At 44.9% G+C, this 27517-nt stretch overlaps 1 protein-coding gene across 2 annotated transcripts in view; it reads right to left on the bottom strand.

Annotated features, from left to right (window-relative positions):
- Sntb2 (syntrophin, beta 2) overlaps nt 1–26544 on the bottom strand; it is a 92592-nt gene extending 66048 nt beyond the window's left edge. The window contains exon 1 of one of the 2 annotated variants that reach the window (XM_039097999.2): nt 24000–26544. In XM_039097999.2, coding sequence (XP_038953927.2) covers nt 24000–24654 — 655 coding nt within the window. In that variant the 5' untranslated portion in view covers nt 24655–26544. The remainder of the gene's footprint in view (nt 1–23999) is intronic. The other variant, NM_001168674.1, reaches the window with a different exon arrangement.
- Nucleotides 26545–27517: the final 973 nt, after the last annotated feature.

The following is a 27517-nucleotide window of genomic DNA, read 5'->3' as shown; positions in this document are numbered from 1 at the left end:
AGACAGCAAAATTAATTTATGGTCCTGGAAGCAGAACAGTGGATACCTGGGTGGGAAATAAAGTACCTGAAAGGGGCATGTGTTTGATCTTGTTTTACACCAATCTCTTAGAGTTGGGGATTGAACCAAAAGCCTCACGTATGTACTATTCCATCCCCTTAATAATGTATCTAGACTCATTACACAAGGATAGTCACCTGTGAAAATTCACCCAGGGGTATAGAAATAGTTTGTACACTTTATGTATAATTTAAAGACTATACAGTACATTAAAATGTAAACTGATGACTGGGGATACAGCTCAGTTAGTAGAGTGCTTGCCTAGCATGCACAAGGTGTTGGTCTCCATCCTCTGTATGGCATAAAAATAACTTGGTGCATGCCTTTAAATGGAAACACTGTTAATAATATGAGTTGGGGGCTAGAGAGATGGCTCAGTAGCTAAAAGCACTCACTGCCCTTCCAGAGGTGCTGAGTTCAATTCCCACCAACTACATGGTGGCCCACAACCATCTGTAATAGGATCCAGTGCCCTCTTCTGGTGTGTCTGAAGACAGTTACAGTGTGCCCATATACATAAAATAAATAATTCTTAAAAAAAAAAAAAGAATTTGATGCAAGCTGGATGCATGTTCTCAGGACTCAGAGGCAGGTGGATTCTGAGTTTAACAGATCAAGTTCCAGAACAGCCAGGGCTACACAGAGAAACCCTAAAAGAAAAAAAAAAGAAAAAAAAAGGGGGGGGGGAGGATTTGCTGCACTTTTCTTGAAAAATATTTTAAAATTCTTGAGAGATTTAAAGCAGATTTTTGAAATAATTTTAAATTTTATTTTATGGATACAAGTACACTGTAGCTGTCTTCAGACACCCCAGAAGAGGGAATCAGATCCCATTACAGATGGTTGTGAGCCACCATGTGGTTGCTGGGAATTGAACTCAGGACCTCTGGAAGAGCAGCCAGTGCTCTTAACAGCTAAGCTACCTCTCCAGTCCATAAAACACCAATTTTTAAAAGCAAATTTGATTTTTATCTAAGGTTCTATGTTGGCCAATTTTATGTGTGCATTTTGTTTTGTGGATCTTGCCCAAGCTATCTTGGAATTCATGATTCAGACCAGTAGGTCTCAAATTTATAGTGAACTTGCTGCCTCTGCCTCCAGAACGCTGGGATTACAGGCATGTTTGTCAAAACAGTGTTTCCTGCGTCCAGGCTGGTCTGTAACTTAGTGTAGTTAAAGGTGACCTTGAACTTCAGATTCCTGCCCCATACCCAAAGGCTGAGATGACGGAGTGTTACCCTGTCCAGCTTTTATTCTCATCTCTTTGTTCGCTTGCTTTCTGTTTTTTTGAGACGGGGTTTGTTAGTGTAGCCCTGGCTGTCCTTGGCTGTCCTTGAACTCTCTCTGTAGACCAGGCTAGCCTTGAACTCACAGATCTGCCTGCTTCTCTAGTCCTACCCTGCTCTCATCACTTCCTTCTTCACAAGCACAGTTGAGAGCAGAGCTTTGTGATCTGGCCTATCACTGCAGATCCTCCCAGCACTCTGAAAACCAAGCCAGGAAGACTGCTGTGGGCTTATGCCAGCCTGAGCTAGGGGCCCAGTTTCAACAAACAAACAAAAGAAACAAAAATCAAGCACAGTTGTGCACAGAACATGAAAAGAGAGCTTTACCGTGTGCAATGGGTTATGTTGAGCAACATACGGGCTGCATCCTTAGAAAGCTTTGCTTCGTTTTGGTTTTGTTTTAGTAAAAGTAACATATTTTATCTTTCCCTCTTTCAAATCCATCTCGTTACCAGGTTCTAATATTCCTTGTTTGCATCAGTATAATATGTGTTGTTTCCGATGCAGGGAAGAGGAAATGGAAAGACTAATACAGGTAAGAGGTTGTGATGTCACACTCACCACACAAGACGCCAGCACCATGTCCAAGGATCAGTGGGCATGACAGGGAAGGAAAAAAAGATACAGCAGGAGATCCTCTGCTTGTATTAGAAGGGGCCAGAAGACATATCTACCAAATAGGAATTCTAGTAAATGGTTTCTGGGCAGGGCGGACTGTGAATAAAGTGCCTAATATTTCCCCTAAACTCTAAGGAAGTCAACTGTGGAGGGCACAGAAGACTCCTTTTTACTAAAGTCTTCTACACTACATTCCTAGCCAACTTAAAACTATAGGGAAGCAAAGCAGGGTCAACAGTGTATACTAATAAGACCTCAGTGGGAGGTACCAGCAAGGAGTGTAGGACTAGCCTGGGCTACAGGATCCTTGAGACCTTGTTACAGGAGGACAAAACCATAAGAAGGTGACCCTGTGACAGACACACAGTCACTACCACCCCTGGATTTACTGAAACAAACAAGCTCCGTTTAAATTATGTAGAAAGACACAGAATGCCAAGAAATAGTGTGGGCAACTGGAGAGTGGAAAATACTTGCCTAGGCCATAGAGCACCTAAGATAGATTACTTGAGGGGCTGATGTTGCAAAACTCACATGTTGGTGGGTCATCTGAAAAACCTTCCTTCAATTTAAGACTGTTCTCAACTATGTTCTAGGTTTCCAAAAACTTAAATCCAAAGAGGCTTATTTAGGCTGATGGCCCCGAGGTTTTTTGTTCCCACAAAATGTGATTAATGAAGCATCATTCTGGCGAAGACTCTGTGTCTCTGATTTTAAGCTCATTCTAGAGAAGACCTGAGGGGCTGCTTTGTAATGGGGACAGTGGCAAAACTTGATGTTTGAAAGTACTGTCTCAGCAAGTTTTTCCATTTGACAAGGAATGGAGTTCCATATACAAAAGACCTGATGATCCACAACCCAGTGAACCTGGTGTCTGAGGGGAGAGCTGCTGTGACCCTGGTGTCTGAGGAGAGAGCTGCTGTGACCCTGGTGTCTGAGGGGAGAGCTGCTGTGAACCTGGTGTCTGAGGAGAGAGCTGCTGTGAACCTGGTGTCTGAGGGGAGAGCTGCTGTGAACCTGGTGTCTGAGGAGAGAGCTGCTGTGACCCTGGTGTCTGAGGAGAGAGCTGCTGTGACCCTGGTGTCTGAGGAGAGAGCTGCTGAGCCCCTACACGACAGCTGAGCAGCAACACCATCCCGTCTGGTTCTTCACATTTCAAAGCAAAATCTTGCTTACAAGAATATTAATAAAGAATAATAAGAACCTATAAATAAGAAGAAAACTTCTGTGAGCCTGAGGCCAGCCTGAACCCACATAGTGAGTTCCAGGATAGCCAGCGATACATAGTGAAACTTTGTTTCAAAGAAAAACCAAAACCAAAACCAAAGAAAGAATATTAAGGGGAGACCAAACAACATATTATTACTGCTTTAAAAAATAGATATGATTGACTAGTTACAGAAACCAATTTAAACAAGAAAGGGCAAAAATCCAAGTTAATACCACTTCTTGACATGTCAACAGTATATAACATTAATGACCTGTATTTGAGTAGTAACCTTTATAATACCTTGCTCATCAAACACAGGCATTCTACTTTGTTTTCTGTTGCTGGGATAAACACTGACCAAAAGCAACTTGAAAGACAAAAAGGTTTATATTTCCATGTAACAAGTTCAGTGTCCAGGGAAGCCCGGGCAGTGACTTCAGAACTTGAAGCAGAAATCACAGAACTATGTTGCTTACTGGCTTGTTTGGCTACTTTTCTTACACAGCCCAGGCTTACCAGTCTCCGGGTTGTACTGCTGCAGTGGCCCAGACCCTCCGACATAAATAAGCAATGAAAGCAAACGTTCACAGACATGCCAAAGAGTCAGTCTGATGGAGGAAGTTTCTTAATCCAAGGACTCAGTCTGATGAGGAAGTTTCTTTTTTTTTTCTTTTCTTTTTTTCGGAGCTGGGGACCGAACCCAGAGCCTTGCGCTTCCTAGGCAAGCGCTCTACCACTGAGCTAAATCCCCAACCCCGATGAGGAAGTTTCTTTTTTTTTTTTGAAATTAATTTATTTATTGTATACACACCAGAAGAAGGCATCAGATGGTCATGAGCCACCATGTGGTTGCTGGGATTTGAACTCAGGACCTCTGGAAGACCAGCCAGTGCTCTTAACCACTGAGCCACCTCTCCAGCCCAATGATGATGAGGAAGTTTCTTTCTTTTTTTTTTTTTTTTTTTTTTTTCCTTTTTTTCGGGGCTGGGGATCGAACCCAGGACCTTGTGCTTCCTAGGCAGGCGCTCTACCACTGAGCCAAATCCCCAACCCCGATGAGGAAGTTTCTTAATCAAGGGTCCCTCTTTCCAGGGGACTCTAGTTTATTAAGCTGACAAAAGCTGGCCAGCACAATGGGAATGTGTGTTCAAAGTGCCTCTGCAGAGAGATGTGAGAAGCTACTCCTGCTTTGACGTGGAAGTTGGTAAGACAAACAAGAAAGCCTCCTTATGAGAAAGAGCAGAGATAGGGCTAAAACTCCAGCCCTTCACACTTACACTATAAAGGGACCTACCAGGACATGCGTGGGTCAGTCTGACAAGCTAGTCAGGGATGGCACTAGGACTGGGGACAAAAATATACACTGAAATATTACCAATATTCAGGTAAATGCTGAGGTTACAGGGAACAGGACTTAGATATCAGGTACACATGAGGGTTTTGAATCATGGGCCAATCAGCCTATGCCACTGTACTGACATGCTCCTAAATCAGCTGACATCAGTTTTGCCAGAGAGGCAGACTGACATTCTAAAGCTGCGTTCCCTCTGGGGATGAAGTGTAAAGGAGGAAGAAGGTTTGTATTTTAAATACCTACATGGTAGGAATTTTATGTGTTTTGTCACCCTGAGCATGGCTCAGTTAGTGAAGGATGCTTAAACAGTGATATCACACAGAACCACTGTGCTTACTTGACCTCATGGCCTGTGCAATTAACTCATCTTCCACTTGGAACCACAGGCCAGAAGAAGCCTAAGGTAAAACACTTTAGGGAAATGATCTACAGAACTGGTCAATTTGACATAGATGATGAAGACCGCTCATAAATATCTTGGTCAGATTTGAGCTTGCTTTCCATGCTATCTTTCTGACATCCAAGAATAATTTCTCAGGTGTTTTTGGTTTTCTTCTCTTTGCTTGGTTTTTGAAGTTCATTGTTTTTGGCAGTAAGTGTGATGTGAATGGATTAACATTCCTTTCAGTTCACAGTCTATCTAAACCTGGATAATACCCAGTGATTTAGCATTACCTGCCTTCCCCACCCCAAGCTGAAAAAAATGCATTCCTTTCATAAAAAATTTTAGTTAATTTTTTTCCTCAAATGGATGAAATTAATACTTTAGGGCAGGAAAGATAATTCAGGGGTTACTAGTGCTCTCTGCTCCTTCAGAAGACCTGAGTCCAGCTCCCTCACCCATACTGGGTAGCTTACAACAGTATGACTCCAGCCCCAAGGGGATCTGGTACCTTAGGCCCTTAGGGCAGGGGAACCTCCCTTGTGCACATATGCACATGCACACGTATAAAAGAATAAAAGCAAGTCTCATAAATCAATACTTTAGTAAACACTATTAAAGGATTTTCAGGCCACACCACCCTAGTCCTTACTTACTGCACTACGGGAACTTAAACACTGTGGCTGGCACACTCTAGGTAAGACTTTTGCCACTTAGCTGTATTGCCAGTCCTCTTTACTTTGACCCAAGGTCTCATTAAGTTTCCCAGGCTTGCCTTGGCTTTATTCTGTAGGTGTTAAAACTGTAATCTTCCTGCCTCAGCATTCTGAGGAGCAGAAACTACACCTAACAGGTGCAGCTCCCTAGTTCCCCTCATTTCACCGCTCTTTCCTCGCTGGAACCATATCACACCACAAGTTAGTCTACCTTAAGGGTTTTAAAAATTAGAGGTTGGACATAGCTCAGAGGGCAGGAGCAGGAGTTGCTACCTCAGAAGCCCTGAGGGGTTAAGTTGCCAGCATCCACATGGCAGCTTATAACCCGTTTCAGAGACTCAATGCCCTTCTCCAGCCTGTTCTCTGCAGGCACTAGGCATGTACATGGTGTGCACAGATTCATGCAAGCAAGCATTCATACAAGAAATAACTTTTATCTTTTGTTTTTTTGAGACATAGCTTTGGGGCTGGAGAGATGGCTCAGTAGTTAAGAGCACTGACTGCTCTTCCAGAGGTCCTGAGTTCAGTTCCCAGCAACCACATGGTAAAGGGATCTGATGCCTTCTTCTGGTCTGTCTGAAGACAGAGACAGTGTACTTATATACATAAAATCAATAAATCTTGAGAGGGGGCGAGAGACAGACAGACAGACAGACAGACAGACAGACATGGCTTCTTTGTGTACCCCTGGCTGTCCTGGAACTTGTTTGGTAGACGACCAGCAGGCTGGCCTTGAACTTAAGAGACTCACCTACCTCTGCTTCCCAGCACCAGAATTAAAGGTGTACGCTATCATCACCTGGCACTTCTTTAAAAAAAAAAAAAAAAAGCTTTAAGAATTATTTTATACATGGGTGGAACAGAAATAGGTCAGAACAGGAAGTCTAGATTAGAACAGGAAATCTCATTTCCATGGAGGCTGTGAGCCACCATGTGGGTGCTGGAAATTGAACCTGGGTCCTCTAGAACAGCCATAATGTTCTTAACCACTGAGCCATCTCTCCAGCCCTAAGAAATAACTTTTTTTCTTTACTTGTTTTCTCCTGGAACTGAACAGTTTCTCTTAACCACTGAGCAATCTCTCCTGCCCCTACATCCACCCTCTCTTTTTTTTTTTTTCTTTCAAGACAGGTCTAACTATGTAATTCTGGCAGTCCTGGAACCCTGAATTCAATATTAGACCAGAAGATTAACCTTAAACCCACAGAGATCTGCTTACTTCTATCTCTGAGTGCAGCTGAAAGAGAAGTCTTTTAAAAAGTTTTTCAAGATTGCAACTTTTCAGATTCAGCCAGTTTCTCTTTTATTGGAGCTACTCAGCAGTCCTACTTCTGCAACACTGACACCATTACAATGGCAACATTGCATATGATGCCTGAAAAACGGGAAGGCATAAAATCCATTAAATAATTCTTTCCTCACATGTGACGCTTTATTACTTTAAGAGGCCTTTCCGGCTCTCAGGTCACCTTAGTGACCCTGAAAGCATGATCAGGAGCCACTGCTGAACACAGAGATGGAGGCTCATTCCTGCCAGTCTCAAGACTTGGATGCTGGGGCAGAATTCACTGAAAGTTCAAGGCCAACTTGAGCTACAGTGTGAGAGTGTCTCAACAAAAAGCGATTAGACAAAACTAGGACAACCCCCAAAACCTCAGTGAGTTCAGGGCCAGAATGGGCTACTCTCTTGACTCAAAAATAAAACAGGTAGGAGGGATAGCTCAGTGGGTAAAGGTGCCTGTTCTGTTAACCCTAACCCTTAAGACCTACAAAGTAAAAGCAGAGGACTCCCACGGGCCTAACAGCGTAGTGCATAGTGTGTCTATCTATCCTCAGCACCCTAAAATGTCATATATACTATATAAGTCTTTTCTCTCTTCCTTTTTTTCCGCCAGGACAGTGTTTCTCTGTGTAGCCCTGGCTGTCCTGGAACTCTGTAGATTAGGCCTATTAAAGGCATATGCTACCACCACCACCAGATAGTAAGTGGTTTTTGAAAATGTAGATTTTCCTTACTACAATGAAAACAGAGCTAACAGCAGTAACATGAGAAAAAGGAAGTAAATTCAAGACCGGTTTTGTTTTATTTCAGAATACATTTATTTGTAAATGTAGATGCAACCTGGAGATGAGCCTGGGTTCAATTCCCAGCACCCAAATGGCAGCTCACAACTGTCTGTAATTCCAGTTCCAGGGCACCCGACACCCCCACACAGACACACAATCAGGCAAAACACCAAAATGCACATAAAAACAAATCAATTTTTAAAAAGTATTTTTCACCAGGCCTGGAATCCTTGTCTTCAATCCCAACACTCAGGAAGCAGAAGTAGGTTCCAGGCCGGGCAGGGTTAAAACAGCAGCTGGAGAGAGAACTCAGGAGTTAAGAACATCTGCTGTTATTGCAGAGGACCAGAGTTCAGTGCCCAGCCTTTACCTGACGGCTCACACTGCTCTAACTCCACCTCCTCGGGCATCAGGAATGCACACGGTGCACACCTGCTGTTTTCCAATATCAACATGCTGACTTCCATATGTACAAATATATTGCATGTGCTCTCCCATACAACAATAATACTTTATTTAAAAAGGGAAAGGGGCAGTGGATTGGCTCTGGCAGGTAAAGTCATCTGCTGCTAAGCCTGACAATCCCAGTTCAAGACCCAAGAAGAAGAAACCCTGCTTCTCCATGTTGTGTGCTGACCACACATTTGTACAACCACACACAAAATAAATTAAATGCAATTAAAACTTTTAATAAAAAAGTAAGAGTAAACAGTAAAGCCCCTGGGACTCATACCTAACTCAATATTAGGTCATCATCACATTGGCCACACGCTGCTTTAGGGCCTGAAGATAAAACAGTGACACAGGAGACATCCACGGGAGAGAGGCAAAAGAAATCACATCACAATTGTCCTACACACTAAGTCAATTATAACAATAAATCTGGCTAGTCTGCTATTAACTTTTTAATTTTTTTATTTTAAAGATAAATCTCACTAGCTAGTCCATGGCTGGTCTGGAATCCAGAGAGCCACTGCCTCCTGCTAGTTTCTCAAACCACACTTGTCCACCGTTAGATCTGATGAAACTGGTATATCATGTCTCTATCACCACAAGTGCTGTAACCTTAGACAAGCAGCTTAAGGTTCCAGGACTCAATTTCCTCACAGTTAAAGTACAAGGAACTAGGAATGGTACCATGTGGCTTTAATCCTAGCAACTTGGGAATCTAAGGCAGGAAGATCCACTTGGATCAAGGAGTTTGGGACCAGTCTGGGCTTAACACTGAAACTACATTTCAAAAACTACTATTATAACTAGCACTACCACCACCACCACCACCACCACCACCACCACCACCACCACCACCATCACCACCACCACCACCACCACCATCACCACCACCACCACCACCACCACCACCACCACCACCACCACCACCACCACTACTACCACCACTACTACTACTGATAACAACAGCATAAACAGGGCTGGGGATGTAGCTCAGTTGGTCGGGTGTTTGCCGAGCATGCAGGAAGCCTGGGTTTAATTGCCAGCACATACCAACTGGATATGGAGGCTCATGCCTATAATCCCAACATTTGAAGTTCAGGGTGATCTTTGGATATAGGAGACCCTGTCCCAAATAATAGTGATGATATAATTAAAGAGGATGGTGTCTGGCTGGAGAGGTGGTTCAGTGATTAAGAGAACTGACTCCTCTTCCAGAGGTCCTGATTTCAATTCCCAGTGTCGATATGGTGGCTCACAACCATCTGTAATGGAATCTGATGCTCTCTTCTGGTGTGTCTGAAGATAGCAACAGTGTGTACTCACATATATAAAATAGATAAAATCTTCAAAAAGGAAAAATAAAAGACTTGAGCTGGTGTGAATGTAATCAAAATAAATTGTACAAAATTCTCAAGGGTATATTAAAATAAAAATGGATGGTGTCCATTGCTCCATGGGCTGTTAAAAATGTTATAATGCATACCAAGATTAGGACAGTAAGTTCTCAGTAAGTCATTTAACGTCTGCCTATATTATTATTGTGTATATGTGCATATATAATAAGCATATATGCGAGAATGTGCATGCTACGGTCCAAATGAGGAGGCCAGAGAACAACTTTCAGAAGTTAGTTTTCTTTTTCCAGTGGGCTACAGGGATCAAAAACTCAGACAGTCAGGGTTATTTGGCAAGCATTTGTGCCTCCCTAGCCATCTCACTGATCCTATTTTAATTTTTTAAATCATTTAATGTTGGGCTGGAGAGATGGCTCAGTGGTTAAGAGCACTGACTGCTCTTCTAGAGGTCCTGAGTTCAAATCCCAGCAACCACATGGTGGGTCACAACCATCTGTAATGAGATCTGATGCCCTTTTCTGGTTGCCTGAAGATAGCTACAGTGTGTGTGTGTGTGTGTGTGTGTGTGTGTGTGTGTGTGTGTGTGTACAAATAAACAGATCTATAAAAAATTATTTAATGTTATATACATGAATGTTTTACCTGTGTTTATACATGTATATACATAGCATGTATCCCTACATTTTAATTGGGGTGGAGGCAGGGGGAGGTTAAAGACTATTTCTCTGTGTAGTTCCTGCCCTGGAACTGTAGACCAGGCTGACCTTGAACTTAGGGTTCCGTTGAGTCTGAATCTGCCTCCAAGTGTTAGGATTAAAGGTGTCTTTGGCCTAGCCCCCATGTTTTAATTCTTAAAATTTTACAATATAAAAGACAAAAAAAATTAAATTACAATTTAGATATAAAAGCACTCTTAGCTCCCTAGTCTCCTCGTCCACACTGTCATAGTGGATATAAATTCATGTAGCAGCCACCACACTAATATTTCAGTCTGACCTTGGCAGACATGACCCAGGCCGAGAGACCACAGTCTCTATCATCTTGGTAGCAGTGACATAGTTTAAGAAGTGGGCAAAGTAGAGCTAATTAGAGTCCTTTTCTAAAGCTGGTAAGTAGGAAGTGACTAAGTCAGGATGAGATGAAGCTGCGTGTGGGGTCTCTCGCCCACAATCCCTATGCTCAGGAGGCTGTGGCAGAGAATCAAAAGCCAACCTGGGCTACCCAGTAAGAGATCCTGTGTTTAAAAAAGTTAGGACTATATATTCCTGAACCTGTTTGTGCCATCGTAGCCAACTCTACAAAATTAGACTCTCCACAACAGGAACTGTGGTGGCCAACCAAGATAATTTGAGCTTTGGACTCTACTGAACCTAAGCCTAGGGCCACCCCCAGTCTCAGGAGTTACCTGAGGTAACACACAACGCTTCAGCTTAAACTAGTGTGTTTTAGCTTTCTGCAGTCAAATATTTCTTACTAAAGTAAACTTGTATATTCTATCTTGATAAACATGCTCCCTCCCCCCAGGACCTCATACACTGAGGCTGGGCTTGGTATATAGATGAGGATGAGCCTGGACTCCTTCCCATCCCCCATCCCTTCACCCCCCACCCCATCTCCAAGTGCTGGGATGTGTGCTACCACAAGGTTTACAGAGTGCTGGGGACAAACTCAGTGCTTTGTCTGGGCGAGACAAGCACTCTACCAACTGAGATAGACCCCTGGACTGAATGCTACAGATTTTGGTTGACTCAGCTGGAAAAATAGATGACAATACATATTTCCAAAGCTGCTAGAAATTCCTAGAAAGTGATGTTCAAAGTAGCATTAAATCTCTAATGCCATCTGGTGTTTCTAGAACAATGTAGTGGCCATCTACAGTTTACAGCCACAGCCATCCATTTAGCTTTGGTAACACCCCCTTTATTATCCTTGAGAAACTCTTGCCTTCAATTTATGTGCTTCCAGGTGCAAGTTAAGTTCCTGACCTGTGAATCAAGGATCAAAGAGTAAGGCCTAGTGTTTTCTTTTTTTTTTAATTTATCTATTTATTTATTTACTTATTTTTATGTACATTGGTGTTTTGCTTGCATGAATGTCTGTGTGAGGGTGTCGGATCCTCTAGAACTGGAGTTGCAGACAGTTGTAAGCTGCCACGTTGGTGCTGGGAATTGAACCGTGGTCCTCTGGAAGAATATACAATGCTCTTACTTGCTGAGCCACCTTTCCAGCCCTAGTGCTTTCTATTGAAAAGAAATATTACAAAGTAGCAGTTGATACTTTGTTTATTGAGTTTGTTTATCACAAAATATTTGCATTTTACCAAATAGATAATGGATTTCGCTACCTTGTGAGTTCAAAGCCAACCTGGGGTACTTGGGACCGTGTCTCAAAAACAATAAGAAATTATTATTTTTTAGCTGGATCACGGTGGCACATACTTTTAATCCCTGTACTCAGAAGGCAGCAGTAGGTAGATCTGCGAGTTCAAGGCTAGCCTGGTCTACAAACTAAGTTCCAGGACTAACCAACTAACCAACCAAAGAAGCAAACAAACACAAACAAACAAAAAACCAAAAAAAACCCCACACATGCACAACAAAAAAACCTCTCAACCTCAAATAGAAAAAAAAAAAAAAAAAAAAGGAAAAATTAACGGAAAATCCAGAATCAGGGCACACACACATGAAGATATAAAAAGATGCACTTCAGGAGTTGGGGATTTGGCTCAGTGGTAGAGCTCTTGCCTAGGAGGCACAAGACCCTGGGTTCGGTCCCCAGCTCCGAAAAAAAGAAAAGAAAAAAAAAAAGATGCACTTCAGCTGGACACAGTGGTGCACACCTTTAATCCCAGGGAGTGGTAGGTCAATCCCTAGAGTTTGAAGCCAGTCCTGTCTACATAGACTTCTAGGCCAACTGGGGCTATATAGTCCAAACAACAATAATAACGAGGAGGAAGACAACAATGACCTATGATGAAGTTAATAAAAGACGCACGACAAGTCAATGACAAAGGACAGGTCATTCACAGGCTAGCAGACAGCACTACGTACTCAGTCACTCCAGCTGAATCCAGATATGGTTTTGATCTATCAGTCTCCATATGGCACTCAGGACAGCCACCATCAATTATCAAACTTAAGAATACTAAAAGACTGGCAGATAGTGCTGAGACAATCAGTTAGCTATTTAAAAAAAAAAGATTTTTTTTCAGTTTTTCACTCCACTTTATGCCAAAATAAGTGTACATAAAAAGTTAAACAGTGTTTAGCTGCTAAAAGGTGCTTGCCTCACAAGCCTAGTGACCTGGTTTGGATCCTAAAGAACCCATGTAAAGGTAGAAGGAGAAAACTGACTTACAAGTTTCCCTCTGACCTCTACAAGCACCACCCTGCTCGATCAATACAATTTTTTTTTTCTTTTTTTCAGAGCTGGGGACCGAACCCAGGGCCTTGCGCTTGCTAGGCAAGCGCTCTACCACTGAGCTAAATCCCCAACCCCAATACAATTTTTTTAAAAGTTAAAACATAAAAAATGAAACAATAAAAGAAAGAAAACCACGATTGGCAAGATGGTCCTTGGCACCAACTGTTAAACCCAATGATGACCTGCATTGTGAAAGAAGAGAACCAACATCTAAGGTGTTTGTGAACTCACAGATTATCACCGCCTCTCCCCAGTCCCCCGCATTGCATACACATATGTGCCTATATACATGTGCCTATATACCTGTGCCTATATACATGTGCTTATACACATGTGGCTATATACAGACAAAACAGAGAAGTTAGTCAGTAAGTATACAAATGTAAACTTACAACTTTAGAGACTAGAACAGAGGCTCCTTAGCACAACTGGCAGTACGTCAGTCCCATTACAAGACTGGAACAAAGCTGCTGCAAAGGGAGCATTCTCTTTATCAGGGGAGATGACAGAAAAAGCTGGCAGGGTAGCACATACTTGTAATCCCAGCACTCAGAAGGTAGAAGCAGGAGGGTCAGAGGTCAAGGTCATCCTGGCTATACAGTGAGTTTGAGCCACCCAGGGATACAGGAGATGCTGTCTCTAAACAACTAAAACCCACCACCACACAAAAAAAGGCCAGCCTGGCTACACAGCAAGCTAGGGGGCAGCTTTGACCATACAGTGAGATGCTGTCAATAACAAATCAATGTTCTCATTTCCCTAGCCTAGTAACTTTACTTTTCTTTAAAAAAAAAAAATATACTCTTTTACATGTGTAGGTGTTTTGCCTGTCCCTGTCAGTTCAATATAAGCATACCTAGTGCTCTCTAGGGGCATTGGATCTCCTGGATCTAGAACTTCAGGTGGTTGTGCTGTCATGTAGGTCCTGGGAACTGAACCCAGGTCTGCTGGAAGGGCAGCCAGCTATTAGCTTCTGAGACTTCATCCAGCTTCCTTTGCTTTTCTTCCTGTGACAAGGTCTCACTGGCCTGGATCTCACTGTAAGGATCAGGCCTGAGATAAACCTGCAGCTAATCTCCTGCTTTGGGCTCTCCTCTGTAGTCTGTGAAGCAAAACCTTCCTTCTCAAATGCCACAGACGGTAGACTTACACTGTCTGACTGTTATGACTGACTGAACGGTATAGTATGGCTGTCATATCCGACATGCTATCCCATTTCTTCCCGGAAACCATTCCTCTCCTGTCCCTGGATAGAAATCTCACAACCAAATTCATGCTGGTCCCTTGTCACTGCACCTTGTCATCTCTTCCTTTGAAACAATAGCTTTCTTTTTCTACCTCAGCATTTCTGGGATCAAAGCACCTACACTTACTTAACAGGAACATGCTGCAGAAGTTCTGTCCCCAGTGTTGTCTGCGGGACAGTCGGGAATGGGCTATCTGTCCCCAGTGTTGTCTGCGGGACAGTCGGGAATGGGCTATCTGTCCCCAGTGTTGTCTGTGGGACAGTCGGGAATGGGCTATCTGTCCCAGTGTTGTCTGCGGGACAGTCGGGAATGGGCTATCTGTCCCCAGTGTTGTCTGTGGGACAGTCGGGAATGGGCTATCTGTCCCAGTGTTGTCTGCGGGACAGTCGGGAATGGGCTATCTGTCCCAGTGTTGTCTGCGGGACAGTCGGGAATGGGCTATCTGTCCCAGTGTTGTCTGCGGGACAGTCGGGAATGGGCTATCTGTCCCAGTGTTGTCTGCGGGACAGTCGGGAATGGGCTATCTGTCCCAGTGTTGTCTGTGGGACAGTCGGGAATAGGCTATCTGTCCCAGTGTTGTCTGCGGGACAGTCGGGAATGGGCTATCTAGGCAAGAGAAGGTCCCTAGTGTGTTCTGCTATGTCCTCTGGCAAGAGTCCCCCTCAGCCTCACCCCATGGCTGTCACCTCTGGTTTGGATTATTTTTACTGCAGCAGCTGTAGTTTCTCCTACCTCTGGTCTTTCCTCTCTCACAGCATCCAGTGCATCCACTGCTGCCAACCTAAATTCTGTTCCCATCATGTCACTTCCTGGCTCAAAAACAAACTGCACCACCCCTTCCATCTCTGCAACCTCTCCCTCACTCTGCTGTCCTTTCCTTCTTGAGAACAAACATGCCACAACTCCTCCCCACTTACTACACTTTCTGAAAGCCCCCTCCTGTCTTCTGTGCCATTTCTTCCCAGACTCCTCCTCTACCCTGGCTTTAAAAGCAGAGTTTCTACAGGATCCCACTTTGGTTCTACTTCTTTTTCATTTGCATGACTTTCGATGACTTCATCCACAATTAACACCTCTATCCTGATGTCTCATACATATTCATTGCTATTCTGACATTTCAGGCTTGTACTTCCAACCAGCGTCTGGCCTTTTCCACCAGGATGTCACAAAGGTAACTCAAATGCATCAGACCCTGAAATGAAGCTCTCATTCTTACCTCAAACCACTTCTTTCCTGGTCATGTCATGGGTTTCCCCCCTTTAATACGTTCTTTGTTATTTAAGACAGGGTCCCAGAGTCTCAGTCTACCTACCTTTGACTCCCCGAGATTACAGCGTGTGAAGCATTCTCCCTCTTGTTGGCTTCACAATGGTCTGGTTTCTTAAGCCAGAAACCCATGACTTAGGCTCCAGTTCTTTCTCTCCCATTTTGAACTTCTTTGGATTGTTTGGTCATTGCCCCAACCCTTACCCCCAGGCAGGCAGGGTTTCTCTGTGTAGCCATGCTGTCCTGGAACTCACTCTACGAACCAGGCTGGCCCTGAACTCAAAGATCTGCCTGCCTTTGCCTCCCAAGTGCTGGGATTAAAGGCATGAGCCACCTTACCCAATCTACTTTTTCTTTTCAAACAGGATCTTGGTAAGTGGTCAAGGCTGACGCTTTAGCTGACCCCAGATTCCCTTTGCAGCTCTAGCTGGCCTTCAACTTGTGATTCTTCCTCCTGAGCCTCCCAGAGAGCTGTGCCACCACCCTGACCAATATCAAGGCTGCAGTTTTACACTATTCCATCCTGTCTCTATCTTTATGGTACTAGGAAAGCCTCAGAACTTGAGCTCCTCAACTCTGTTGCCCTCACCCTTCTGCAGCCCTCCCTTATCTTGAGCTTATGAGCAGCTTCCCAGGCCAAGCCTGTTTTACAGCACATCTCTAATCAGTAACAAGTTGAACAGACTCACAAGAGTACGTATTTATTAATGCTGTATGTTATAAAGCATATATAACATACAGATATAGAGCTTGGTGATTAAGAACACTGGCTATTCTTCCAGAGGACCCAGCTCGGTTCCCAGCACCCACGTGATGGCTCACAAGTATCTGTAACTCCAGTCCCAGGGGAATCTAACACCTTTTTGGGGCCTCTTGTGGGTACCAGGCACACGCATGGTGTACAGACATACTACATTCAGGTAATACCCATCACATTAATAATAAATAAAATATAGAAATCAAGAAAGAATGAGATAAAGAGGAAGAAAACACACATGAAGTCATTCTAGCATCAGTAGCTAAGTGACTCAAAATACATATTAGGGTGAAGTTCATTATTGATGATAATGGGGTCACATCTGTATTTCAAAAGGTCTCCATGACAATTTCATTTACCAAACAGACTTCCTGACAGATATAATGACCTAATCATGTGGCAAACAGCTTATATTAAGAGGGAAATATTGGAGCTGGGTTTGGTGAGGCATACTTTTAATCCCAGCACTTGAGAGGCAGCGGGTTCTCAGTATTGGCCAGATTGGTGGAGTTCCAGTAGACTACAGAGAAAACAAACAGATGAACAAAAGGGGGGGGGGGAGCGTGAGAGAGAGAGAGAGCATGAGATAGTGCTATAGGGACAGCAAGATAGCTAGACAGTTAAGAGCACTGGCTGTTCTTGCAGGACCTGGGTTCAATTCCCAGTGCTCACATGGTAGCTCACTGCCTTCTGTAACTTCAGTTGCAGAGGATCTGACGCCCGCTTCTGGCTTCCATGGGCGCTGCACATACATGGTACACAGGCATACATACAGGTAAAACGGGAATACACAATAAATAAAAATAAAAATATCTGAAGCTGGGTGTGGTAATGCAGCACTGTGGAGGCAGAGGCAAGCAAATGAGTAAGATCACCACAACCAACTCCTGTTCCTTTGAGAAGTACCCTTCCTCCTGTGGCATACCATATTGAATACTTAGTGTGTTATGTCATCATTTTAAGACCAAGAGAACCAAACTCATTTATAAGTATTCGTAACGTCCAATTTCTTTTTCTAATGTTAGAGACAACCACTAAGCACTGTGTACACAGCCTCACTGACCTGCCCTCTGCCTACTTTCTTGTGTTCTTTCTTGGCACACACTTCCTATTCTTTCCCTTTGTTAAATCCAGGCTATGATCCCAGTCAGGACACTGAAGCAGAAGGATCAAAAATTGGAGGCCAACTGGGCTACACAAAACCGAGTCTCAAAATGAGCACCTGAACGTGCTTTGTGAAAGAATAAGTGTTTGTACACAGCACAAACTTCTTACCATCACCACTGTCTCCTTTAAACATCTGTTTCCAGGGCAGTCTCACCTCTATGAAATTATTTACCACAACAGGCTATAATTGTTCCTATTAGCCTAAAGGGCAGGGATCACTTCCAAGTTGGAATTCCCACCATCTACCACTTGCTATGGGTACCTGTTAAATGCTGAATAACAGAATGAAGGCGATCCACGTCCCTCTGGGTCTTTCCAAGTCTTGCATAAACCTAATTGATGTCACTCTCCTCCCTCGAGTCAACACCAGTTGGCTCTGCACTCCATTCCCTAGTCCATGTCATACTCATTTGGGCTTTTGTTCAAGCTACCCTTGCATCTGCATACAGAGAAGTGCTCTAACCTTCAAGCCTGGGATCCAATCCTCTTCCCTCTGGAGTCACAGTCAGCCAGTCCATCCCCCAACTGATTACTTCCGAGAAATCCCAACAGATTACACATTTTAGCAGTCACTCTGTGCTAACAGTCTTCTCTTTCCCCAATTTATCTTTATTTTTTAAAGACAGGACCTCGCTTCTGTGGCCTAGGCAGGCCTTATAACTTGCATTCCCCTGCCTCAGCTTCTTGATTGCTCATATTAATCATGTGCCAACACATCTAGCTCTCTCTCCTCAACTGCATTACATTCTTTGATGCCAAGAGCCATCTTCAGCCCTTTTTCTGCCCACAGACTTCTCAGTGCACTGCAACACAGTAAGACACAGAAGCCTGTGTGTAAGTGGACTATAAAGAAGAGAAGGGGGCTGGAGAGATGGCTCAGTGGTTAAGAGCAGTGTCTGCTCTTCCTGAGGTCCTGAGTTCAATTTCCAGCAACCACATGGTAGCTCACAACCATCTGTAATGGGATCTGATGCCCTCTTCTCACCTGCTGGTGTACGTGCAGGCAGAACGCTGTACACATAATAAATAAATAAATCTCTTAAAAAAAAAAAGAAGAGTAGGCACTGGACTAGGTTTTCCTCCCTCTGCACCACTAATCTCACTTAACCTCACAGGTTTTGTTCCTCATTTGACAGAGCAAACTTCACAGCTTTGAAAATTCCTGGAAAGGCCAGAGAGACAGCTCTGTGGGCAACAGTGCTTGCCACCAACCCTGAGAACCCTTCAACCCTTGGCCTACATGGTAGGAGGGAACAGCCTCCCACAAGGCTCCTTCTTTTTTTTTTTTTCTTTTTTTCCGGAGCTGGGGACCGAACCCAGGGCCTTGTGCTTGCTAGGCAAGCGCTCTACGGCTGAGCTAAATCCCCAACCCCCACAAGGCTCCTTCTGACTGACACACATGTGGCATGCTGTATGTATACACACACACTTAAAATACATAAATCTTTTTAAAGGGCCATATAGACAGCAAAATAGAAAACAGGTTAAAACCCAAGGCCCAGCGGTGGTGGCTAGGCCTTTAATCCCAGCTAGGAGGCAGAGGCAGAGCACCTCTAGGTTGGAGGGCAGCTTCAGGACAGCTAGGGCTGCACAGAGAAAACCTGTCTCAGAAAACAAAAACAAGTAACACCTCAGAGTGCTTTACATAGCATTATTTTTGTTTGGTTGGTTAGCTCAGTGTGCTGATCAAGCCAAGAGCATGGAACTGGTCTGTTAACAATAACTCTGAACTCCAGGAGGTCCTCTTAGCCTCCAGCCACACCTCATCTTCACGAAGACACATTTGATGGGAAAGTCTAGGAACTTTCGCCCAGACAGTGCTGCATAGTAGGAAAACAGCAGCTGAAGTTATCCATGGAGACCTAAATTACAGTTTGGTTGTAGTTCCTAGAAAATGTTCTTCGAAATCTCATGACTGTTCTATTAGAAGTACTTTCCCATAGCACGGTAATAATTTAGTGGGTGCGTTTATCGTGGAAGAGCATCTGTAAGAAATGTCTTACAAGTAGAAGCAGATGAATCAGGAGGAATTCAAGGTCTTCCTTAGCTACATATCAAATTCAAGGTCAGCCTGGGTTACATGAGACCCAGATTTAAAACCCAGAATGAGAGTGTGGTGGTGTGTGCCTGCAGAAATAGCTTCTCACAGGTAAAACAAGGAGAAGCTGGAACAAAAGCACAGAGATACAGCTTAACTATTTGGTTGTTCTTTAAGAGATTAGGGAAGTGGGGTTGGGGATTTAGCTCAGTGGTAGAGCGCTTGCCTAGCAAGCTCAAGGCCCTGGGTTTGGTCCTCAGCTCCGAGGGGAAAAAAAAAAAAAAAAAAAAAAAGAAAAAAAAGAAAAAAAGAGATTAGGGAAGAAATATGAAGCCGGGCATGGCAGCACATGCAGAAGCAGGCAGATCTCTGAGGCCAAGGACAGACACAGGAAGTTCAAGGCTAGCCAGGGCAGGTTATACAGCGATCCTGTCTCCAAAAAAGTAAACAAAGACAAAATCCTACAGGCTTTTCTCCTTGGGGATGGGAAGGGTGAAGAAAAAAAAAAAAAAGGAGTGAATGGTGAATGTTTGACCAGAGACTGTAGGAGCAATGCCTTCACCTCTCCGAGGTTTAAAAAAAAGAGTCCTTTAGTTCCATTCCCTAACCTCAGGCAACCAGACACTAAGACTGCTTCTGACATGTGGGTGGCAAGAACATGCCTGAAATTCCCTGCCTACACCACCAAGATTATTATGTTATGTCAAGGCAAGGTTTCGGGAATCTAATGGAGGGACAATATCACTTACAATTGTTTAAGGAGTAATGGCTTCCCCCTCACCTTACTCCCTACTTTGTAACCTAGGCTGGTCCTCAATCGCTCTCAATTCTCCTGGCTCCACCCCTCAAGTGCTGGGATAACAGGCTCGTAGCAGCACCCTTGAGGCAATCCTGCTTGCTGCTTTAGTCTCCCCTGTAGCAGGTTTTTTGAGACAGGGTTTCTTTACATAGCCAGCTGTCCTGAAATTCGCTGTGTAGATCAGGCTAGCCTCAAACTCCAAGATGCTCTTGCCTGTCTCCCAAGTGCTGGCCTTAAAGGTTCATCCCACTATATTTTAAACTCTTATCTCTTATAAGTGGCTTACCTGAGCCAAGCATGGGAGCACAGGCCAATAACTGTGGCTCTTTAGAAGTAGAGGCAGGAGTTCAAAACCAGACTCAAAACAAAGGGAGCATGGCTACATGAAACTCTGGCTTAAGGAGGAAAAAAAGGTAGCTTGTCTGGAGGAGACAACAGCTCTCAATTTTAAATACTCTGCCTGGCTCACTGAATGACTCTTTTAGGGGATTTTGTATTTGAGCAATTTTATTTTTACTTGGCTACTAAAAAAGGGAACACCACAAACTCACTATATTGAATGACTTTCCCACATCTACACAGACAAAAACTGTCTTACATAAAATGGGAAAATAAAGCCACAGTTCAGGTAAAAAGTCTTCCAATAAATGTTACTATGCCACCGTTTGGAAACCTGTCTCTAAGAGCACACAAGGTCTATGAATTAACTAATGAACAGTGGGAAGCATTTACTAGATAGTTGTCATTTTATAGCTGTGAACACTAGGTTCAAATCACAGGTAAACAAGAACCTCTTGTTTTGCATTTTAATATGGCATAAAGGGTTGACCTGTCCGTCCATCACTATTACATACCACAAAACTGGATGAAATTCAATATTCTGGCTCTAAGAAGTAACACCCAAATACTTACCTCGCCCAGTGTCAAGCACTTATTTAAAGTAACAATCATTTTGTTGTGTGTTCACTCCTTTCACTAACACTAATTTCTGGGCACTTGTCTGGCCCTACCTAAAATTGGGATATAAACAAGACTCATAAATAAGACATTATAATTGCAATTTCACTACTAGAGCACTTTCAAAAAGAAAAAAAATTAACAATCTTTAATTATGTGTCCGGGTGACTGGGAGGCCACACAGTGTCAGATGTCCTAGAACTGGAGTCAAAGGTGTTTGCAGGCCACCTGATTTGTATGCTAGGAACTGAACTGGGGTCCTCTGAAAAAGAAGTACAGAGTCTTAACTCACTGAGCCATCCCTCTAACCCCTTGTTTGTTTTTCCAGACAAGGTTTCTCTGCCCTGGCTGTTCTGGAACTCTGTAAACCTGGCTGAACTCAAACCCAAGATCCACCTAACTGTGCCTCCCAGGGCTGGGATTAAAGGCATTCACCAACACTGTTGGGCACCATGTTATTTCTTTCTTTTTTTTTTTTTTGGCTCTTTTTTTTGGAGCTGGGGACCGAACCCAGGGCCTTGCGCTTCCTAGGCAAGCGCTCTACCACTGAGCTAAATCCCCAACCCCTATGTTATTTCTTTTTAAACTTGTTGCTCATCTGTAATGGGGTTGGGTGTGTCTGAAGACAGCTACAGTGTGCTTATATACATTAAGTAAATAAATAAATCTTAAAAAAAAAAACCTTTTTGCTTCCAAGTATCACAGATTTACAAAAAAGTGAAAAGTAGGGCTGGAGAGGTAGCTCGGCAGGGAAGAACACTGGCTGCTCTTACAGAGGACCTAGGTTTGATTCCCATTACCCACCTCCAGGCTCACACTCGCCTGAAACTCTAGTCCCAGTGGACCTGACACTCTCTTCTGGCCTCCACGGGCACCAGGTATACATGTGAGGCACAGCTATACTGGAAGGCAAAAACGCTCATATGCATAAAATAATAATTTTTAAAAATTTAAGAGAAAACTGAACTGGATATGGCAGTAAATGCCTTTAATCCTAGCAATCATGAGGCTGAGTCAGTAAGATGACCACTTGGAGGCCAGCCTGGCCTGAATGTGAACATGCTCACAGACAGACAGACAGACACAGAGATACAGACACACTCGCTATTTGAGAGCACACACAAATAAGCTGTGCACGGTGTAACATGCCTTTAATCCTAGCACTTAGCAGATCAATCTCTGTGAATTCCAGGCCAACAAACAAAAAGATGAAAATTATTTCACAAAGTTACAATTCTGCTCTTAGTGTGATGGTTTTCTCCATAACTTCAACTCTTCCCTCAGTTCTCCTGCCAGAAATCCCTCCTCACCCATCACTTCCTGGAAAGCCCTCCTGGACTAACCCCTTTCCAGCAAATACTTTTCTGGAATTTTTTTTTTTTTTGACAGAGTCCCACTGTGTAGTAGCCCTGACTGTTCTGAAACTCACTATGTAGAAACCAGGTTCTTCTTCCTTTTTTTTAAAGGTTTATTTATTTTATGTATACACTGTAGCTGTCTTCATGCACACCAGAAGAGGGTGTCCAATCCTATGACAGATGGTTGTGAGCCACCATGTGGTTGCTGGGAATTGAACTCAGGACGTCTAGAAGAGCAGTCAGTGTTCTTAACCACTGTGCCATCTCTCTAGCCCAGCCCAGGTTCTTCTTAAACTCAGAGATCTACCTGCCTCTGCCTCTTGAGTGCAGTCTGTGAACCATGCCAAAGGCTACAGTCAAATACAACTTAAACTTGTAATCCCTTAGCATCTTGTAATTTGTACTACAGAGTCCAGTACTTAACGTTATTCCTCCCTAGAAGTTGTTTTGCATTTCCTATCATTTCCTCCCGCGGAGATACAACAGGGACAACACCTTTCGCATTCTCTATTACACAGCTAGCAGCAATAAATGCTCCTGGAATGACTGACTCAACAGCGGAAATGAAGCTGGTCTTGCAATTATTTCTAAAGCAAGCAACTGGCTTTTCATTTACAGTGCTCCATCACCTTCAACACGCAGGAGTCTTTGGAGGTGAGATTTAATTCTGCAAGTTACATTGATTCACACGAAACGTAGCTCACAGATCACATCTACATTTACGGTAAAGAAGGCTAATTCACACATATCGTGTGATGGTATCGTTTCAGGATTGTTATAAAATGCCTTCTGGTCTTGCGGCAGCATGCCTGCAAGCGGTAGGAAGCTGGCACCAGACTCTTGCAAAAGGGGCGAAACTCTAGTTGGCAGTAAAATGCTCAAACACGTGAGCCTCCACTGTTAAACAAGGCTCATTAACCACACAAACTTGCTGTATCAGCTCTCCTGCCTTCCACGAAGTGCTGTGATCTCCTCTGGTTATTGTTGAGAGCCAATGATGGGTTAAATTCCCATAAATTAACCAGTGCTTTGGTGGTTTGCCCAAGCAAACTGCTGGCATCGGTGTGGATGGATTTAATAGACCGGCCCGCCCGGGGAGCCCGAGGTGACTAAAGAAAGCGCCCAACCAACGCTTCCCAACAGGGAAAAAGGAAACTACGGAACTCGAGCCGATCGCTCTCCTGGTAGTTGGTGCTTAGTGTCAGCTTATCGTGCAAGAGGGGTGAGCTTTGCATGCGGCTGCTGCTCCCCCCTAAATCTCAGCTGAGTCTCGCTGAGGGGCGGCAAAGTAACACTTCGGTGACTGCCCAACTTTCTCCTCTCTGGGCGCCTCAGTTTTTCCACACTCTGGAGCCCCAGAGGAGGAGGTCTGGTGGCTGAGGCGGAGAGAACCGGCTCGCCGCACAGGCGTCAGGGTGGGCAGAAACAAAGTGCGCGCTGGCGAGCCCAGGCCGCCACCCGCTGCCTCCCGCTCGGCCCCGCTCACCCTCCAGCAGCACCTCCTTGCCCGCGCGCTTCAGCGCCTGCACGGCCTGGTCGTGGGTGGCCTGGCGCAGGTCGGTGCCGTTCACCGACAGGATGGCGTCGCCTAGCCGCAGCGCCCGGCTCTGGTCGGCCGCCAGCCCTGGGAAGATCTTGGAGATGAGGATCGGCATCCGGTTCTCTCGGCCGCCCTTGATGCTGATGCCCAGGCCGCCCGCCTCCTGCTTCACCACTCGCACTCGGCGCACGGGGGGCGAGGCGCTCGCTTCCCCAGCCGGACCGCGGGGCGGCGCGGGAGGGCTGGGCGGCCCCAGGCCGCGGTTCGGGCTCCCCGGCAGCGAGTCTCCGCCGCCGCCGCCGCCGTTCGGGAGACCGTTGAAGGCGACCGCGGGCGGTTCAGGCTCGACCGCCGCGGCGTCGCCCGTCAGGCTCAGGCTCTCGCCACTGAGTTCGGCCACCACCCGCACCCAGCGCTCCCTCAGAAGCAGCTCCACCAGTCCCGCTTTGGTGGCCCGCGTCCACACCGCCATGGCCAGCCCTGCTCCCGCAGCCGCCGTCGCTGCAGCTCCCCCGATTCCAGTCAGGCAGCCTCGGCGCTTCCCCCTTCCCGCCCGAGGGGGGGCGGACCCCTCCCCTCCCCCCGGCGATTCATTATTCATGAGGGTCACGCCCACTTTCCGGAGGGGCGGGGAAAGGCCGGCGAGGCCGCTTCCGGGAGGCTAGGTTGTCCTGGTTCACCGAAAGCTCTTGGTAGGTGGGCAGCACCTAGTACATGCAGCAGGGCTCCCCACAGTCCTTCGCTTTGGTTCCCCGTGACCTCCTCGAACTCCTGACCTTTTCTATGAGAGCTGCCCCGGCACGGAGAGCAAAGTCAGCGTGGAGAGACACTTTGCGATCCTGCAGGGCCGGGTGGCGCGTTCATTCTTGCATTGATTGGTTCATTGCAAAGATCCCTAAGCGCTCAGAGGTGTGCTGGGGCTCCTTTTAAGGCCCTAGAGACAAGCTGAATAAAATGCACCACAGCTGAGAGAGCTTGTGGTCTAATGGGAAAGAAAAACAGAGGCAACCAGCTAGGTGTGATTCTCTGTGGTTAAAAAGGCTGTGCAGACGTCCCTAGAACAGGATAAAAAAGAACGGTTAGGTTAGTCTTGGTGGGAGCAGCAGAGGACACAGCACAAATGACATGGGTTCAAAGGCATGGATCCAAGGCTTTGTCACTGTTTTTATAAATCACCTATCTGCTTGCCTGCAATTAGAGGGAATCGTGCCTTGTTAAGCACTGGGAAGCCACAGTGTGCAGGGTCAAAGACATTTGCAGCATGCTGGTGTTTTAGAGTTCCCCACAGACCAATGGATATACAGTTAACGAAGATTGTGCGAGATTAGCCACAAGATTCTGAGGATAAATTCCACAATCTGCCCTCTGCAGCCCCAGGAAAGTTGACTGGTACGCTCTGGATCCAAATCCAAAGACCTGAGGACTAGGTAGAAATCTGAAGATATCAGGAGACTGAGACCTGAGTCGGGGGATGGGAGTGGAAAGCTACTATGTAAAAACTGGCCCAGTCCATGGAAAACCAGGAGCACTGAAGTGTGGCAGGAGATGTCCCAGTTTTCGCAGGGTGAATGTATGGGTCTTACCGTTCCCTGGCTGCACTCACCTGATTGGATGATGCCTGTTCCCACTAGTGAAGACAATCTTCTTTCCTCAGGTCACCATGGAAATCACTTCTTCCAGAAACAGACACACCCAAAGAGGTTTTACATCTGTCTGTCCAGGCGTCTTTGAGCCTGGTCAAGTGAAAAAAAAAATATGCACCATCTTCTTAGGAAGTTGCCAGAATTCCAATGTGAACAGAACATAGGGTTAGTGGAATTGGGTAGTGTGTGTGAAAAGCTTCACATAACCAAATCCTGAAAGGGTTTGGTCTTGATTTTCTCAGTTTTTGGGTCTTTTTTTTTTCGGAACTGGGGACCGAACCCAGGGCCTTGCACTTGCTAGGCAAGTGCTCTACCACTGAGCTAAATCCCCAACCCCCAAGTTTTTGGGTCTTAAGTCTGGATTCCATCACGTTTTTTGGGGGGGAACATATGTAGATGAACATCCTAGAAACTAAAGAGTTATTAGCTAAAGAGTGTGACTTTGCTAACTGCAGAGCCAATAGCAATATAACGACCACAGCAAAAAAAAAAAAAAAAAAAAAGCCTTTTAGATATGTAAAAAATAGCTTAGTCAGGATCCCCATACCCAAGGCTGCACCTGATAACCAGAACTCAATGACACCACTTAAGATAACCAGACAGTCTAAGAACTGACGCCCACTGAACAAGCAGACAGTGCTCTTCTCCTCTGGAGCTCTGCTACTTTGACCTGCCCTGCAGCTGGAGAGTCTTCCCCAGGATCCTGACCCTCAAATCAGAGACTTCTGCTAGACACTGGACCTGCCCTTCAGCTAAGATATGTAGCACAGGTGAGCAGCCTTGGGGAGACAGGCTTAGGTTTAGAGAATGTTGTATGAGGACCCTCAGCATAATAAAATAGAGCATTATCTAACTTCTTGCCCATGACACTGTAATCTATTGTTTCTTCCATTTCCCTGGGGTGGGGGAACAAATAGGAAAGACTAACTTAAAGACTCTGACCTAACATCCACAATAAAAAAAAGGGGGGGGGGGCTGGAGAGATGGCTCAGCGGTTAAGAGCACCCGACTGCTCTTCCAGAGGTCATGAGTTCAATTCCCAACAACCACATGGTGGCTCACAACCATCTATGATGAGGTCTGATGCCCTCTTCTGGTGTATCTGAAGACAGCTACAGTGTACTTACATATAATAAATAAATGTTTAAAAAAAAAAAAAAGACAAATTTTCTTCTCCAGCTTCATGGCTTAGTGTTGCTAACTATTCATCCACCTCACACTTAAATACAAACAAAAAACAAGGGTCTTGCCCAGGAATCGTGGCTTAGACCTGAAATCTCAGTCCTCAGATTACTCAGGATGCTAAGACAGGAGAATTACCATGAGTGAGTTCCAGGCTAGCCTGGACAACACAGTACAACCCTATCTTTAAAAAAAAATAAAAAGCCCCCAAAGCACAAGGCTGAGAAGGAAAGTTCTCAGCAACATCGTTAGGACCAAGACACCCTCTTTTCTCCAGCAGCGAAGTAGAAAATTCCATGCTTTCATTTGGGCAGAGACAGGGAACAAACAGAGGGAGTATGCATCAATTCCTGTAAAAGGGGAAGTTCAAAGGAAACACACGGTCAAGAGCCTACATTGTAGCCACGCACCACTCCAGGAGAGTGCAGAAAACTTCCAATGAGTTGTTTGAACGGGTTAAGCATTCCAAACCTGAGTGTAAAGAATTCAAAATGAGAAATGTATTTTCTTATCAGAAGAAAAAGATCATTGCAACGGATCTTTGTTAGGAGTGGGGGTATGGTTCTTCCAAGCTGCGAATGTCAGTGAAAGCTCAGCCCCCCAGCCTTCTCCTAGTCAGCTGCAGTGGAGCTGGCCTGT

The sequence above is a fragment of the Rattus norvegicus genome, chromosome 19 (assembly GCF_036323735.1).
Source record: "Rattus norvegicus strain BN/NHsdMcwi chromosome 19, GRCr8, whole genome shotgun sequence".
NCBI lineage: Eukaryota > Metazoa > Chordata > Mammalia > Rodentia > Muridae > Rattus > Rattus norvegicus.
This window is presented reverse-complemented; position numbering and strand designations above follow the sequence as displayed.